At 47.9% G+C, this 16790-nt stretch overlaps 2 protein-coding genes across 8 annotated transcripts in view; both read right to left on the bottom strand.

The window, feature by feature from the left end:
• dlg3 (discs large MAGUK scaffold protein 3) overlaps positions 1–8535 on the bottom strand; it is an 81398-nt gene extending 72863 nt beyond the window's left edge. For all 6 annotated transcript variants that reach the window (XM_088924543.1, XM_088924545.1, XM_088924547.1 and 3 more), the window contains exons 1-2: positions 8077–8535; positions 5887–6018 (exon numbers count right to left, since the gene is read on the bottom strand). In XM_088924543.1, the coding sequence (XP_088780669.1) occupies positions 5887–6018; positions 8077–8176 (232 nt within the window). In that variant the 5' untranslated portion in view covers positions 8177–8535. The remainder of the gene's footprint in view (positions 1–5886; positions 6019–8076) is intronic.
• Positions 8536–9823: 1288 nt separating this feature from the next.
• gdpd2 (glycerophosphodiester phosphodiesterase domain containing 2) overlaps positions 9824–16790 on the bottom strand; it is a 29839-nt gene continuing 22872 nt past the window's right edge. For both annotated transcript variants that reach the window (XM_088925631.1, XM_088925632.1), the window contains exons 10-17: positions 16357–16439; positions 15837–15990; positions 15237–15446; positions 14593–14741; positions 14159–14306; positions 13445–13527; positions 12893–12915; positions 9824–12216 (exon numbers count right to left, since the gene is read on the bottom strand). In XM_088925631.1, the coding sequence (XP_088781757.1) occupies positions 12152–12216; positions 12893–12915; positions 13445–13527; positions 14159–14306; positions 14593–14741; positions 15237–15446; positions 15837–15990; positions 16357–16439 (915 nt within the window). In that variant the 3' untranslated portion in view covers positions 9824–12151. The remainder of the gene's footprint in view (positions 12217–12892; positions 12916–13444; positions 13528–14158; positions 14307–14592; positions 14742–15236; positions 15447–15836; positions 15991–16356; positions 16440–16790) is intronic.

Here is a 16790-nt window from a genome sequence, read left to right as displayed (position 1 = left end):
GTGCGATCATCTGCACCGATACAATGCACGTCGGGAGGGAAGGGCCAAACAGACGGGCGAGCCGCTGGCCTGATGGCCATATCCCTCAATGCAGCCGCGGGGCGATTGGGGCGGTCGGTCAGTGCTTGAAAGGAATATGACATGCGCCTGCCTCTCGGGTTTGCAGCTCAAGAGAGCCTTATCTCATTCATTTTCCTCTCGTCCTGCAGCTCGAGCACCGAGCGGCCCGAGACTGGGCCCCTCTCTCGCTCCAGCTCGCTCCAGTGTGTGTGTGTGTGTGTGTGTGTGTGTGTGTGTGTGTGCGCACGCCTAACAGAGCATGCAGTCACTGAAGAGCTCATCAGCTTCGTCACATTCTGTGCCTCTGTGTTACATGTAGTTAGCTCTTCATTTGTTCCTTGGTTTCTCTTGAATCTTTAGGTCTCCATTGCTTCCTTGCCAGTGCAAAGACAAAACAGAGTTTTAGGGCTTCTTAAGACCAGTTAAAGAAAGTAACACATAGTAAAATGCTCTGGAACTGCACAGTCCCAAAGCCCAAAAGATTTTTTGTAAATAACGCTGAATATGATTCCTTGCATTTATGTAGTTCTTTCCACACCACAGCATTCCAAAGGCCCAACTTCAGTCCCCACTTGGTGAAGCACTGCAGCCCCAGCACACAGCAAATCAGAAACATTCCCGAGTTTAAAAGAATGTCCCATCCTGCCAGACTAAAAAATGAATCTTTTCAGTCTCGGAGACGAGAAAGGAATCTGATACAAGTATTCTAAATCTTCCAAATCACCGACACAGCCAACCTGGCAAACGTCTACAAAATCTGCAGTGAAACACAAGCCAGAAGAAACTGCGTGGAAGTGCACCAAGCACTGAGAACAGGAGACAGCTCTTTACAAAGAGGGCGGTGGGAGTCTGGAACAAGCTCCACAGCCACGTAGGAGAAGCTGATATACCGGCCTTCTATCAAGAAAAGACTGGCTGGGATTTCTCTGTTCAGCTACTGCTGCACGCTGTGCATTTGATAAAAAAAACTTTGATTTTATCAATTTTGATTTGATTTGAACAGCCTGGAAGGGCCGAATTGATCCAGTTTTTATGATCAGGTTGTCATTGTACATAGCAAAAGGTCTTTACTTTTATTTTTTATTTTTTTACTCGCAGGGGTTGAAGAACTACTGTTCAACCAGCTGAAACCAGGGCTTGCGCTGGACAATGTCATTACCGGGGGCTTTCTGAAAGACGCACATTCCAGTAATCCCCCCCCCGAGCCCCCGCTGGGAGTGCTCTTTCCCATCCCCAGCCCCCCCGCGTGTGCGGCCCAGCGGATGAGACTGTGTCGAAGGCGACCTTTGTTCCAGATTGCTCAACCATGCAGGCGGCGCTGTCCAGGCCCGCCCTCGCTCAGGCCCCTCGAGACCCAGCTCGGTCCAGCGGCCGTCGCGGGTTCTCCCAGCACCGGCCCGGGCACGCCGAAAACAGGGAAAAGGGTCAGGTCAGCTGGGCAGGTCAATTCAGAGTTAGATTTTCTCATTATTTACCCACATTGTTTACATGCCCTGCCTGGGATCCTGAACGTTTTAATTGAACTGTCTCGTACAGCAGGCAGCAGAGCCGACTGCAGGCGAGCTCAGCCTGAGCCCTGTCTACCGCCCTGCCTGGCGTCTCTGATTCCCTTTTGTCTTGCTCCTGCAATCTAGTGCAGAGCAGGCTCCATGAGTCACAGACGTCAGACAGCAGCACTGGCAGTCTGAAATGTCAAAGCAGGAGGAAGAAGAATCCCCATCTACTGTGCACTCTCCAGATCTCCTCTCCAGCCCCCTCCTCTTCTCATGCCCCCACAACACATCCCAAGAGCGCGTCACTGAACTTGACTCCAAAACGAAATGAACACGATGGACCACTTCTCAAGCACATACTGTGTCTGTATTGTTAAGAATTGAAGACATCACTGTCAAGCAATCTGTGCCACATTTAAAGTTAATTTCTGTCCACAGACTAACTTCCACTCCCCGTGATCGACCACTAGACAAAAGCAAGATTCCCATGCTGAAGCGCCTCCTAGTGGAGAATTAGTGATCCTGAAGGCTGCAGGGGAAAGAGTGACGCTGCCTTAACCTGTCCTAATGATAAGAACTCCACGCATATACTGTCTACACTGCTTTTCCACCAGGGAACCCAAAGCACTTGACAAGTAGGAGGGGACCCATTTCAGCCACCTCCAAGGTGTCCAGGGACAGCTCCCCCAGCAGCACAGTGTCCCTGCTCACTGTACTGCGGTGTTAGTTTGGAAACTGAGGTCCAGAAGGAAGAGCGACACCTACTGGTCCGCCAGCACCACATGCAGCAGCGACCTGGCTTTTCCTGCAGGCCTGCCACCCCAGGACTGACCGGGCCGGCCTTGCTAGGCTGCTGCAATCTGAAGACATCCCTTGTAGAATACCACAGGCTCATCCCCCAGCACTCCAACACATTCCTCTGCTGATATCTCGGCTGTCTGTGGAATGCTGAGAATCCAAATAAGCTTTAGTCCTCTTTTCCTGAAAAAAACAACCCAGGGCCAGGCAGAACAAACTGCTATAAAGCAAACACAAACCCATACTGGCACAACCCGGGCCCAGAAAGATGCCAGCTCGCTTATGGAAACGGGGGATTTTATACAAAGAAATGCAGGACAACAAGACTCAGAAGTCTGAGAAAGACCTGCTGACGAACAGTACGGTCCTGCCGCAGCTTTTTTCAAACAATTCCTTCTGTTGAGATAATTTACTGCTAAACCTGGTGTCAACAGCATCACAAACACCTCTGGCTCAGCACAGCGGCAACTGCATTTGCACATGCAGAGAGGCTAGAACTGGCGAGAGGGAGCAGCCCAGCCCGATGGGAGCTCTTTGCCCTTGCTTCCCGATGCCAGCTCTACAATGTTTGGATGAAAGTGTGCAGGTGAAAGTTACGCCATCGGCTGATGATGTGCAAGGCTCATGTGCCGCCCCTCCCCCTGCTCCCTGCGCAGCGGCTGGCTCGCAGGACGAGCAGGCTGAAAGTGCCTAAGAGGGTTAAACAAATCACCTTTATCTGTCTGCCTGTGCAGGCAGTGCCCAGCTGCAGGATCTCACCGCCGAGACTGAGCACAATGTAATTAGCTCTATCTGTGCAATAACAACCTCCTGTGAGGGAGGAGGGCATGGCTGGCACACTGCACAGTCACACCAACGTCAGCCTGGGTAGGATGCCTCCTCGCCACACAATCTGCCATGGCAACGCTGCCATCGCAATGGGAACAGGCTGGGCTCCTGCACCTTCTCTGTCGCTAAAGGCAGCGCAATGGCGGTGCCAAAGGCAACAAGCATTCGGTCAGTGGCATGGTAATCAACCAGACAGTTCAAGCATTTCTTAATGGCACTGGTTTGTTTTCTTGGCAACACAAAAAGTGCGTTGCGACAGATAGCACTGTCTGTATTTTGGACTGAAAACAACCGCAATGGTACACGGCTTACTGTTTTGCTAACAACGCCCACGGTAGTACCCTGCCACATTAGAACTGGCATTTTAGATTATTTTGTTCACTAGCACCGGTGGCAGCGTGTTAATACGATGCCAAGGCGAAAGCCGTGACAACAGAGAAGAGTTCGATAACGAGGCATGCCAGTGACCCCTTCCCATCTCCTCACACCCGCAGCTGTGGAGGAAGCGCTACCAGCGCCCGTACAGATGTGGATAACGAGGGAATTAGACGACACAACAAGAAGCGCAGACCGACACGCGGAACCTGAGCAATAATAAAGCTCCCTATTGCACTGACAGTGACCCACATTAAACAAACGGCGCTCAGCCAGTTTTAATGACCTTCCCGTGAAGTGACTGAACTAAGGGCAGGGGGCAGGGTGTGCAGGCCTCTGTGTTTCGCACGATTGAGTCAAGATTCCAGGGGGAAGGTTAAAGCATTAAGAGGGCCAAGTCAATCTTTCCACTTTGAGAAGTGGGGGGGGGGGAGACTGTGGATCTCTCGTCAACACCACACAGTCCGATAAACTTTGCAACGTTAGCGGGAACACAAAAAACAAGTCAGAGTAATGGAGCAATCTGGCGAGGCAGGGTACGGAGAAGGGCCAGCGATGGGGGGGAACTCTCCAGGTAAGGGGCGCTCTTTCGATGTGAGCCGCGGCGCTGCTGCGAGTTTGTGCTTGATTGCTCCAACACCCAGGGAGCCCTGCGAGTGAGATGTCTAACTTGCAGTTAGTGCTGGGCACAAAGAGGCAGGTAATGACTGCACTGCACCACGCAGGAGCTATTTATGGGATAATTTATTACTCATTAATAATGCATTAGTACGAGTTTCAGCTTATCTTTGTTTTATTATTGAGCCGTTAATCATGTAAGAGCAAGGAATTCTGCAGTGCTCTCCCAAAGGCTTATTACTGGAATGGGGAGAACCTGAACTCTCTCTTTCCCTTTTTAAAATAATGAGGGAAAGTTTAAGCAAAGCATTCATTAGAGTTTCTTTGCACTTAAAAAAAATCACTTTTTCGCTGATAGGGAGGTTCCTGCTGTTCCCGAAGTGAGGAATGAAATTCTCTCACTGCAGAAGACAGGGTCTGGGGACAGTGGGGCGGGGCACTACTGTACTGTGTCAGAGAGAGAGGGTGGGGGTCGTTACGTGACAGGCAAAAGGATCATACACTTTGCAAAACACACTTTTTACATGTATCAATATTTCATAAAAACATAAAAAGATAGGTTTGTGAATGATCAGTGTTGTGAGCTAATGCCCAGTAAGTCAATATCAAATATACGTAAAGTATTGGTATGGCAGGTAACCGCATAGTACCACATATTTTAACATTTGATGAGCCTTGTGAATATTTTATTGGTAAAACCAATGATTAGCATTTATTTATTTTTTCAATTATTCTTGTTAAAGAGCAGAAATATAAAGCTTAATTATCAAGATTGTACTTGAGTGTCATCAGTGGAGTCCCATAGGCATTCACAGCTACATATTGTATGTTCTTACATATCAAATAATATATCAATAGACCAGCTATCTATCTAAATTCTGATACAGGTAGTAAACTTGTCAAGTCACAGATGGTATCAAATCAGGAGGATGAGAAAATAGTACAGGATCGACAAAGGAAAATAGAAGAGACAGACAAATTGTGTTTGAGCAAACGCTGGCCATGGGTATTTCATGCAGAGAAGTACAGAATATTACACACAGGGAGAAAAAAACACTGAGCTACAAGATGCTGTCTATGAAAAAGGCTTAAAGTCTTTAAGCCGTTATCATTTGTCTTAGAAACAAACGTCTTAGAGGGGAAGCCATAAAAGTTTAACAGAGATTAGGATGTGTATTAACAGTGCAGAATTCACATCAAAGGATGCTGTGTTAAATTTGTATCACGCACCACTAAGAGCTCAATTGGGATACTGTGTACAGTTTTGGACACCACGTAACAAAAAAGTTTATTTCTGTTCTGGAGTCAGACCAGAGAAAAGCCACCAGATACATCAATGAATGCCCTACCCTGACAGGCTAGAATAGCGCAACATTTTCTGTCTTGAATAGCGAAGAACATGAGGGGACCTGTTTCAAGTATTCAGATTCCTGAAGCTCATTGACAAATTTCTTCATGTGGAGACTACAGGGCAGTGCGTTTAAACCCGAGGACAGCGGGAGCCTCTCTCCACAGAGGGCTGAGGGAGTGTGTGCAGCTCTGTCTCTGTCAAGGAGCGGCTGGATGAGGTGGTCGGATCAGCCACAAGGTGGACGGGCGATACAGCACATGCATGTGCCTGCGGGAATGTTGTGGCTCTCGTGTTCAAAAGCTGTACGTCTGATGCTCATCTACCTATTCACCAGCGAAGGAGACGGACAAGACACAGGCTTACCCAGAAGGGCCTGGAACAGCTGGCTGCCGAAGATGGCGGTGACTTTGCCCACGCTGGCTCTCAGAGGCTGCTCCTCCGGGCCAGTGAGACTGGCCTGGTACTGCCTGAGCAGGCTCACAGCCCTCTGAGTGTCTGTGGGACAGGGGACAAAGGAGTCACGCAAGGCAAAAAGAAGCATCGCGCGCCGGTGTCATTCAGCCATCTGTCTCCCTGAGCCACGGACACGGCCAGCAGTGGAGCAAAGAGGCTACCAAAAACATGTACAGGGCTGCATTCATCTAAAGGTCACACAGAAAACAAGTGCTCTGTACCTCTCTGTCACTAGTTAAAATAGGACATGCCTCGCAACATTCTAACTATTATTAAACACCTGTGTCAGTTTCTTATTATAAGTCCAACCCAGGTCTCAGCACGCTTATTTCTGTAGGAAGCGAACCTTGTGAGTAAATCTGCTGTCTCAGGGTGTAAAATGCGACAACGTGACACACTGTGCAAAGCACTGGGTACATAATTTATCAGTTTCCCACAAGAGGACAACTTGGAAATGGAGGTTGGCAGCGCTGCATGAACTCAGGGGCGAGTTCACTTCTGTCGCCGGAGCTGAGCAGCACACAAAGTCAAAGACGAACGCTGAAATAACTGCACGGCCCCGGAGGTTGCAATGCAGCAGCCACACGCTCATTCTTTAATACTTCATTTCCAAACGAACCAGGTCTGGGAAAGTCCTTCCAATGATCAGAACATGTCTGATACTCTGGCAGTTTTAGGGTCTGTAGTCCAGGTGTGTATGACTGCTTACACAGGTTCCCTTGTGTTGCTTTGCTGTTAAGGGATGTTACACAAAGCAGCCCAACACACTGAACTCAATATCACAGTTAAGGGAGGGAGTCCACACTTCCCTGCCTGGGACTGACTCTTCAGCCTGGGCCAGAATCAGTTAAATATCTCTAGGAAAAAGTGTTTTAAAGCCAAAATAGCAACGTATTATTTAGATAACATGTATAATTCATACGGTAGTATTCTGTATACTGTAGCCAATTCTGTGGCAAGCATTCCAGTGGAAAATTCAGCCTGTGGATTTTCTCAGGGAGTGACTTTTAATATTGAAAAAACCTAGACTTGTGGTGTATCACAAGCCATGGCTCCTGCAGAGCAGCACTAATTCCTTAATAGACCTGTGAGCCCCATTCCCCCTGCTTCCCAAGCTCATGACACTTACCCATGTCTTGTTGACCTATGACCCCTGGGTACAGATGTACCTCATTTTCCTGGGCAGCTCCATTCACACCACAGGACAAAATTCCACACCAAACATTCCAGGTGAGCACAAAGCTATCCCTTGATCTGTGCACGGAGACTCAGATCTTAAGTGCCTTCATTCCAAACCATTTTTTGTTAAACTGCAGCTGAAGTAGTACTGTTACACTGCCCAGTAGTGATATAGTTGCAGTAACTGTTATTAGCAGTATTAAACTAATGTAGGGACTGCAGCACTAGTCTGTAGAATTTTTTTTTCCGACAGGCAGCTGCGGGAGTAGCAGTTGTAGCTGCAGGTGAAAGCGCGAGTACAGTGTTTTAATACTCATCATATGGGGATGTATTAGCAGAGCAAGGGAGGTAAACAATAGGGGATGCATGCAAAAGCTCTGTCCCCTGGTTTGCCACTTCATAGGCAAGAACATCTGGCATTTTGTAACCATAACAGTCCCGCAGTGCGTGCTCGCGTCCCGGATGCTCGCAGGGGCGTGACGGTGCGCTCCAGCCCCGTGCTGCAGGTGTCGGCCGCCCGCCTCAGGTAGCGGCTCACCTGTGGGGAAGCCGGCCGCCCAGCCTCCGCGTCCGTCCCTGCCCACACCCCCCCCCTCTCCCGGCCTCTCGTAAAACCGCGCCGCACTGGCACCGTGCGGATTATTGAAACTTTCCAAGGAAAAATACTTCCTGTTTCCCTTGAGAATTGCGAAAGGAGCGTCTGGTTTCAAACCGCTCCAGCGCACTCGGAATGTGTTGAGTAATACTGAGCGCAAGTGCCATCTGCTGTTAGCGTTTTCATTCCCATCAGGTTTACTTCAGGAACAGGTGTCTGGCCTTTTTACCATCTCGCCGGCATTTGTGAAGTTTTATTCGAAGTTCTAACAAAATCAATAAGCAAAAACAACAACAACAAAAAACAGCCGTCTCATACACACTTACCGTACTTGTGTACCATGACGTGAAAGCGATGTAACGATGAAGGCACCGTTTCACCCAGTGAAGTTGTCTCTTCGGCACCCCTAAACCTTGATAATGACATATAACCTCACTTGGCAAAGGGGCGGACAGGAGAGCTTGCTACTCGTTATATTCAAGGGCTTTCCAAAACTTTTTTTAATAACTTCCTTTCGCAACTTTGGAAGAGCCGGCGACCTAAAACTAAAAAAAAAGAGCAGTCGACGCGAAAGGTTTCCTCTCGAAGTTGCCTCCTTGCCTGACCCTCCCAGGACGGACCGAGACACGGTGGCCGCCGCCGCAGCCGCCGCGCTGGAGCTGTACGCCGGCTGTACCGGGGACGAGAGATCAGCCCCGTGTCAGAGCGAAGGCGCCCGTGTGCGGCCGCCGAGCCCCCGGCCTGCGAGGCTTCCTTAGTGTGGAACCCGGAGTGGGAACGGCTCTGGGACGCAGGGGAGAGGGGAGGGTGGGTCCAGCAGATCGCCTCCTCAGCTCCCCGCACCGCCGGACAGCGACCGCCAGGGGGCCGCCTGCGTAAAGTTTTGGAAACGCACTCGACCAGACGCTAACCGCCGCGCTTCGTTGCCACCTGTTGCGGTCCTAATGAGAAAGGCAGAAAGCACACACACAAAAAAAAAATGCAAAGTGTCTCGCATTTACCTTCTGCGGGATATGCTAGTTGAAGAGCTACGAACGTAAAATTAGACGTTTCTTTTTTGATCTGGGAACAAGAAGAATTTCTATTTTCAAGGGAGGAGTAGCGGTTGGTTTGTGAACCTGTTATGTTTACAAGGAGAGCGCAGCATTTACTATACCTTGCTGTTCAATCCGGAGAGTAAAACTGGTCAAAAAGCAGATGTAAACAGAACTCGTTCGCTTAAAATAGTTGTAGAAATGTATTGTTCTGACTGTATCTTTGTCCGTGCGAGAGTAAAACAGGACTCGACGATTCACTCACACCGAGCTTTTTCCTTCAGCTTTAATTTGCATTTTCGGATATAGTAAACACCGTTCAGGTTGTACCCGCAAAGAAAGATTGTCTCAGAAATACAATCAGTTTTGTACACAGAACGTATTGTGCCGTTGTAGCAAAGTTATAAATTGAAAGTCTTTCTAAAACGAGTTTCAGATGCACAGAAACGGAATATGCGGTGGCTGCTATCTAGTGGTGACGAGCCGCAGTACATCAGTGCTGTCTTTTGTTAAAAACGAGAGGAAGCGGAACAAGCGCATACAGCCTGTTTATCAAATCCGTTGGTCCCCGTGGAGCACCTGTATCGCGCAAACTGCTCGGTGTGACAATGACACGTGGGAAACAATGCAGACGAGCCACCTAGAAACGCGCTTCCACGAAACACTGTCAGAACACCCTGGTGACCCACGGGTATGTGCTGTCGACGCCATTGCTCCCCAGTGCTGCGGTTCGAAAAAGCCAGACCCGGGGGCCTGACACAAGTGGGAAATAAACCCAGCGCCGATCACGACAGAAAACAGGAGACGTTTCTCGGCACAGAGGATTGTGGGAATTGGAACCAAGTCCTTAGTCATGGTTGTGAAGTTGTGAGAAGCTACTGTACGTCTGTGGATCCTTTAAGAAGGAGAAAATCTTAGACTTGGAACATCAAGACACTAGAATCCAAATGAGCAGGATTCTCAGAAGATGAGGAGGCATCTCCTGCTCTGGGTGCTGGGGAGTGGGCAGATCTTATAAGACAAAAAAACACCGTAAACATTTTATACACTCGATTTCTAACATTTATTTGAGAAAAAAAAAACCATTTCATAATCACTTCCTTTTCACAGACCCAAGGAACACTTTGCACACAGAGAATGCATAGAACAAACAGTTAATGTCTGAAATAGTTTCCAAGCATTTGATGGGAACCCAGCTCATTTCAAGGGACCCTTCAAGGATGCCTGAGACGTTGAAAGGCTTTGCAGTGGGGCTGTGGTCAGCCTCCGGGGAGTCTAAATGTTTGCTTACTGCCTAAAGGCCCTTGTGTGATCCCTCTCACCCTTTCCGCAGCTTCAGTGAAACAGTGTGTTGCCATGAAGGAGAGAAAAATCACAATACAGAAGACGGATATTGAACCGTTTACGGAAAACCAGGACTATTCAGTCACACATCTGCAATCGGAAATTCTGCCCCGAGACAGCTCTGGGTACACATTGCCAGCTCCGTCCAGAGCCCCTGAGCAAGCGGGTTCAAATCCTGGCGGGGGCACAGGGAGGCTCTGCTCAGCACACATGCACAGCATGCGATGGGCAAGACCAGGGCCCACCTGCTCTCGCTGGGCAGGAGTCGGGCTTCACTGGTCCAAGTTAGCCCATCTTCCAGGTGTCGGATTTTAAGGTTGCAGAAAACCTGCTGCATTCCGAGGCCCAGGGGGAACACCTGGACCAGGCTGACCAGCACTGCTGCCAGTGAAGACACTCTGGCTGTGGAGTACTGAACACCAGAGTGCTGAGGGCTTTTCATGCAGCCACAGGGGGTCCTAGTTGGACAGGTAATCTGAGGGGGAGACAGCACACAAAGAGGCACTGCGGTGCATGAAGACGCTCGCATCTGACTTGTGCCCGGGGACAGTGAGTGGCTCGCAGTGAACGCAGGGACAGCAGGAAGGAGGAAAAAGCCCAAGAACAGCCCAGTGTTTCACAGTATATAAGCAAAACATAATACAGACTTCACAATAATATCTATACACAGGTAGAGTGCTGGTAGTTAAGGAAGGCACCAAATATGTAAAAAAATATTGTGTCTTTTAAAAAATATACTGTTAAATGTCAGTGATATATCAAATGTTCCTCCAAAAAATAATTATATACCCTAAAAGCTCAAAATACATACTGGATCCTGTCTACCAAGAAACATCAAAAGAGCGACCACATTGAAATTAACATGAACAAACCGCTGAATACTAAACTAACACAGTTACAAACACGGAACAAATCACTTTATGCAAATAAGCAACCAGTAAACATTTGTCCATTTTTGTGGATACATTTTTTGGTTGCATCTGGGGCCAAAATGCCTTATGTTATGTCACACCCACAGAAAGTGTCGTTAAGAAGGTCATATGTTAAATGGGGCTCAAGACAATCTTTGAAGACTTCACAACACGTGACACGTATTGTGTCTCCCTCATTTACCATTGTGTGCATCACGCCACGCTGTCCCTGAGAAGATCACTGTAGAAAGTGCAGTACTGGTTAAGTGGTGTTTCAGCAGTAAACAAGTCATGGGCTCATTTCCTAGCAATGGATGCATTTTAAATCCATTCTCTGAAAAATTGAATTTGCTACATCATGAATTAAAAATGAAATTACTGATACATTAATTGGAAAAATATATTTTGTAGAAAACCACTTTAAGAAGTCCATTTCTGTACAAAGGTCATAAAACAATTTATCTGCTGAAATACACACACATTTCAGTATCCTTAAATGTCTGACCATTATCCTGACAGGAGGACTTAAGTGAAATAAAGAATTTGACACATGTCCACTTGAAATGTCTGTGCTAGGTGAATGTGGTTCATATACAGCTCTCACCACACTCCTTTAAGTTCTGCTTGTTAAAAAAAGCTTTCTGAGGAAATTTCACATTGATTCCTGTTCTGATGCAAATGGAATCTGTTTCCAGAATAAACCTGAAATGTTAGTCCTTTCTCATGTGTTTCTGTTTGAAATAATGACAGTGCAAAGCCTAAGCAGGCTTTCTAATCACCCAAAATGCACATCCCCGCCATCATTCTGCTCCATGGTTTCAGTGCTTGAAGGACAGACAATCAACCCACACCAGTGCATTTGCAATGAAACCTTCTATCCATTAGAGAAGACATTCACAGTCACCCCAGACCCGTGTACCCCCAAAAAACAGACTTCAGTAGAGAGGCAGCCCCCAGTGGCCCGGACACTTAGGAAGCCACCATAGAAGATGTCACCTTCCCCAAATGAGAGAGCTGTGCCTTCCTTCCCCAGAAAGTGCATGATGCTTAAGAGAGAATCCTAGATAGTCCCAGAGGTAGAACCCAGAACCAGACTGTCGTCGGCCCAGCTTTCACAAGAAGGTGTCCAGTTCTTGCTCATTCCATACTGAGTACCCGTTTCTGTGCTCCTCGCTCTCTGTGGAGAAACGGATACAGAGCATTTGAGTGTCTCCTCCTTGCTGCAACTCAGTGCACTCCACTTGCATGCTGGCTACATCTCTGACTTGTGACACATTGTTCCATCGCATTGCCACCAGGGTTTCTTTTCCCAGCATTGTTCCTTACAAACAAGCAAAGTGTTCAAGTGGCTTTAACAGACACTGCAGGGGATTCTCTTGTTTACCCTCGACAGCCCATGTCCAGATCCATGCAAATATCCCATTTACTGCAGTAGTGTTCCAGCAGGACCTTTGTCCTCTTAAAAAACTGTAACATAAAAGTCTAAAAAACTCCAACATAAAAGGAGTAAACCGACATGATTTTTTCAGAGTAAGATAAACCTTTTTTTTGTTTGTTTTTCGTGTAAAAATCTTAAACAGAATAATCAGGTTTGTCTGCCCAAACACAGTTTACAGGAAACCTGTGAGAAAGCATACAGTTTATGTTGAACCTGGTGTTATTGTTACCAGTGAAGAGAAGGCACTGAGCTTACAGTCTCCTCATTGTCAGATATGCTCAGATTCACAGATGACAGAAGAGAAATCCCCTCCTTCAGCAAGCTCTTGACCCAGGCAGTACAGCACAGTTTCTGTGTCTCTGGTCTGCTGTTCTTCACTCCTTCTGTATGTGAAATGGTAGTGAAGCGTACTCACCAGTCCCACGAGTGAAACGCCGCCTGGTTTAAAAACAGAGACAGAAAACAGATCGGTCAGGTTGCACTTGTAAACCAATACTGGACCCACAGACAGCAAAAGGTCAAAAAGCTTTTAATAATAATAGCAGACCTTTCTCTCAGTGAGGCACCACTACAGTAAGATTAGGATGCATGTCAATTTTGCAATGCCTTATGATCATTGATAACACCTACACAAACATTTTGTGAAATGTTTATAGTAAACATTAATAAAATATCTCCCCTATCATAATGCAGTATGCAATATCGCAAGCCACAGGCCTTCAGGAATTCAGTGGTGTTGCTGATCACTGGAAACTGGAGTGTCCTGACTGGCTAATCCCAACCCAGTCCAGACTGGGAGAGCTAGTAACCCCGGCTCAGATTCCCAGCGCCAGGAACACAGAGCTCAGCCTGGGCTCAGTGAGTGTCTCATTAGAGATCGATGGTTTTCTTAATTGACAGGTGTCAGCCCATCAGACCGAAGCACAGGGCCGCAGATTTTAAAAAGCCAAGCCTCTCTGGGACTCACCTCTGTAGCAGGAACAGGCCCAGGATGACAAGCAGGAAGACGGAGTCCACGGTAATCCAGAGCATAGTGTAAGTATTGGGAGCCTGAAAACACGAGCACACAGAGGCTGGCCATCAGTCTACTGTGGAAACCACATCTACAAATTCTTTAACCGTAAACTGAGTTTCCTCCAGCTTTTGTATTTGACCCAAAGGGTTGTGAGAGTCTGTGCCTGTGGCTGGAAGGCTGCCGGTTCGAATCCCGCGGCCGGCAGAGGAATCCTATCCATTGGGCAAAACCCTTAACCCCAACTGCTCCAGGGGCGCCATATAAATGGCTGACCCTGCGCTCTGACCCCAAGCTTCCCTCCCTGTCTGTGTGTCTCATGGAGAGCAAGCTGGGGTATGTGAAAAGACAAATTCTTAATACAAGAAATGCCAATAAAGTGATCTTAAAAAAATGGAAACCTCAAAACTGTGCCCAAGCTCATAGAAATGCTAACAAAAGAAAATTCCTTCAAACCAGCCCAGATCATTTTTAAAAGTACATCTGTCCTATCATGCAGTCAGATATAAAGTGGAACTGGGGTTTTAATGCTTGATATCAACTCATGCACCAGGGTGGGGTATGCAGTGAGTATCTCCTTTCTGCTAAAGAAGAAGTCCATGATGCTGCACGAGCACTGTTCGCTGACGTCAGCGAGGGGTGTGGAAGGGGGTGTGTGGCAGTACTCACGAGGATCCAGGCGGGCTGTGTCATGTTCTTGAAGTGGCGGCAGGTGTTAGTGGTGACGGAGGTCACCCCCGAGCACCAGAGGAGAGAGAAGAGCCAGGACTCGTTCACCACGTACAGGTTGACCGACACGTTTCCCCGCCTCAGATCCCTGCCGGCAACCAACACAGACGCCAGTCACGCGCCAGCTCACTTTGGGAAACCCTGGAGCCATGGCGGCTCTCCGCAAGTGTGACCATCGCGGTTCCGCGCGGGCTCGTGCCCTCGCCGCTCCACCCCACCCGTTTGTCCTGCAACACCTGGGGCGTGAACCTGGGTCTCCGGCGTAACACAGCAGGGAACCAGCTGCATGAGCTAAAGGAGACCTCCCCCAGCCCAGGCTCAGGGAGCGTGTGTCCAACCTGCACCAGGCACCGGCCCCCAGTGCTCAAACCCACCTGATCTCTGCGGGGGTCAGGCTGCTGTATTTGAGGTTCAGCTGGTCTCCTCCGTCATCCTCCATCAAGGATTTATTAGCATAGACATGCTTAAAATCTGGGGCCTTCATCTTCACAAGTTTCCTGTACCGAGACGGCAACCACAGCACCTGTACGGAGAGACCATCACCGCCCCCTGTAAGAGCTCCTCCATGTGCTCTGCATGGTGCACATCTGGATGGTAACTTTTCACTGATATGTATTCACAGTGCATTTCAGCTGATTTGCTGGAGTCTTTACTTAAACAGAAATAAAAGAACTATTAGGATTATCAAGAAACTCTCAGCTGGACCCGAACGGTCTCTTAAATGTAAGTATTCACATGTCCTTTGCATATAACCATTCATTCATATGCTGTTCAAGACACCTGAAGAGGGTGTCTCCACAGCCAAAACCTTGTGTTTCTTTACTTTTCCTTTCAGTATGAAATAAACCTTTACCTGTTCATTCGTATACTGTGCTTAGGGGAAAAAAGCAGTAAACAAAATAAACCATATTTTCACCGCTGGATGGTTTAAAATTGACCTCTGCACACTCATCCCTGACATTTATTAAGCAGATACATTTTTATTACCAGTTGTGAGAGACTGATCAGGACTGCTCACCTGTTCCTGCGGGATGTTGGAATCCAGGATGGCCTGCACAGTGCGGAGTGTGTCATTGAGCTCATCGCAGTCATCTTTGAGGTCAAAGATGATGGACGTATTGTGTTGCTTGGCCAGGTCCAGCAGCTCCGTGAGTGCTGGTATGGTCTGGTTTCGGATGGCTGCCTTGTCCTCCTCTGAGAGCGACGAGACCGTGTGGAAGGGGTCACTCTGAAACACAACACCTGTCTGAAAAGACTCACATGGATGTGTGTTGTATGACTTGCCTCCTGTTTCTTGAACCCAGGTTATTGTTTATGGTACAAATCTATATCCACCTTCTCCACACTACCTGAGTGATGTTAACTAGGTAACAGGACAAGTTCCACACAGCCAGCTGGGGAGGGCAGATTCGACTGAGGTGTGAGCAAATAGCATACAGCATCAATCTGTCCTGCAATCTTGTAATAGTACAGCAGGACACAGATTTTTAATACACAAGGGCTGTAAAACACTTGCGTTAGAATGAAATGTACATTTTCTGCAAAAGGGAATTTTCTTTAATGCAGCCAGACAGGAACACTGTACTCAGTGCCTCCGTCAAAGGGCTTGTGCACTCACATTGAGGAACCAGTCTCCAGCATTGAGTGTCTTGAGCTCTTCCCACGTGAAGGTGTGGCTTGCGTTTTCAACCCGCCCAGGGAATTTCTCTGACACATCTGTAGTCCTTCGGAGGGATTTGTCATCGTGCATCAGGAAAGGAATTCCATTCTGACTGAGAATTAAAAAAGAGGGATGGAGTCACACGGTCACAGAAGCAGAGAGAGCTATGGGAAATGCATTCTCTGAGTGCTGACATGAGGTTCAAAAACTTTTCATCTCAAATCGAAACCTTTCTTTATGTTAGGAAAAAAACAAGTAAATTATCTCACTGATACCCTCTGTTAAAGGGGTGAATGCTCAAATTGGGATCAGAAGCTAAGTGAACAGATCCTTGGATTATCTATTGCCAAATGGGTTAGTTGGGCCAATGAGCTCCTCCTGTGTTTAACTATTCTAAACTAAACGTTTCAGGCAGTCCGGGCTGTTGCTCTTGAGTTCTTGCTGTGTGCAGTCTGGCTTACACCTTCCTCTGCCTCACCTGATGATCACGTCTGTCTCGAAGGCTATGACGTCACACTCCAGACTCCTCCTGAAGGACAGCATGGTGTTCTCCGGAGACAGCTGGGGGGACAGCACACAGGAGCACCGTTCAGAGAGACAGAGAGAGGACACACACACAGCAGCACCTGGGCCTCCCACCTGTGCTAACGTCCACACAGCAATCAGATTCCCTCTTGAATGCTCCTGACACTCCTGAATAAATGTTATCAGTGCCTGATCTCCCATTAGGCACTGCAGGCACAGTGCCTAGGGCCTATGAAATTTTTAGGGCCTACAAAGGAGGGAAAAACTAGTGACTGACGAAAAACGAGCTGAAACAACATGCTTGCGATCGACTCTAGGTGCTCCAAATCCATAATCATACGCTCTCCAGCGGCTGTTCTAGAAACTAGAAGTGTGGAAGTGATGGTT

The sequence above is a fragment of the Atractosteus spatula genome, chromosome 9, assembly GCF_055471065.1.
Source record: "Atractosteus spatula isolate fAtrSpa1 chromosome 9, fAtrSpa1.hap1, whole genome shotgun sequence".
NCBI lineage: Eukaryota > Metazoa > Chordata > Actinopteri > Semionotiformes > Lepisosteidae > Atractosteus > Atractosteus spatula.
Note: the sequence above shows the minus strand (reverse complement) of the source record. Positions and strands in the feature narration are given on the sequence as shown.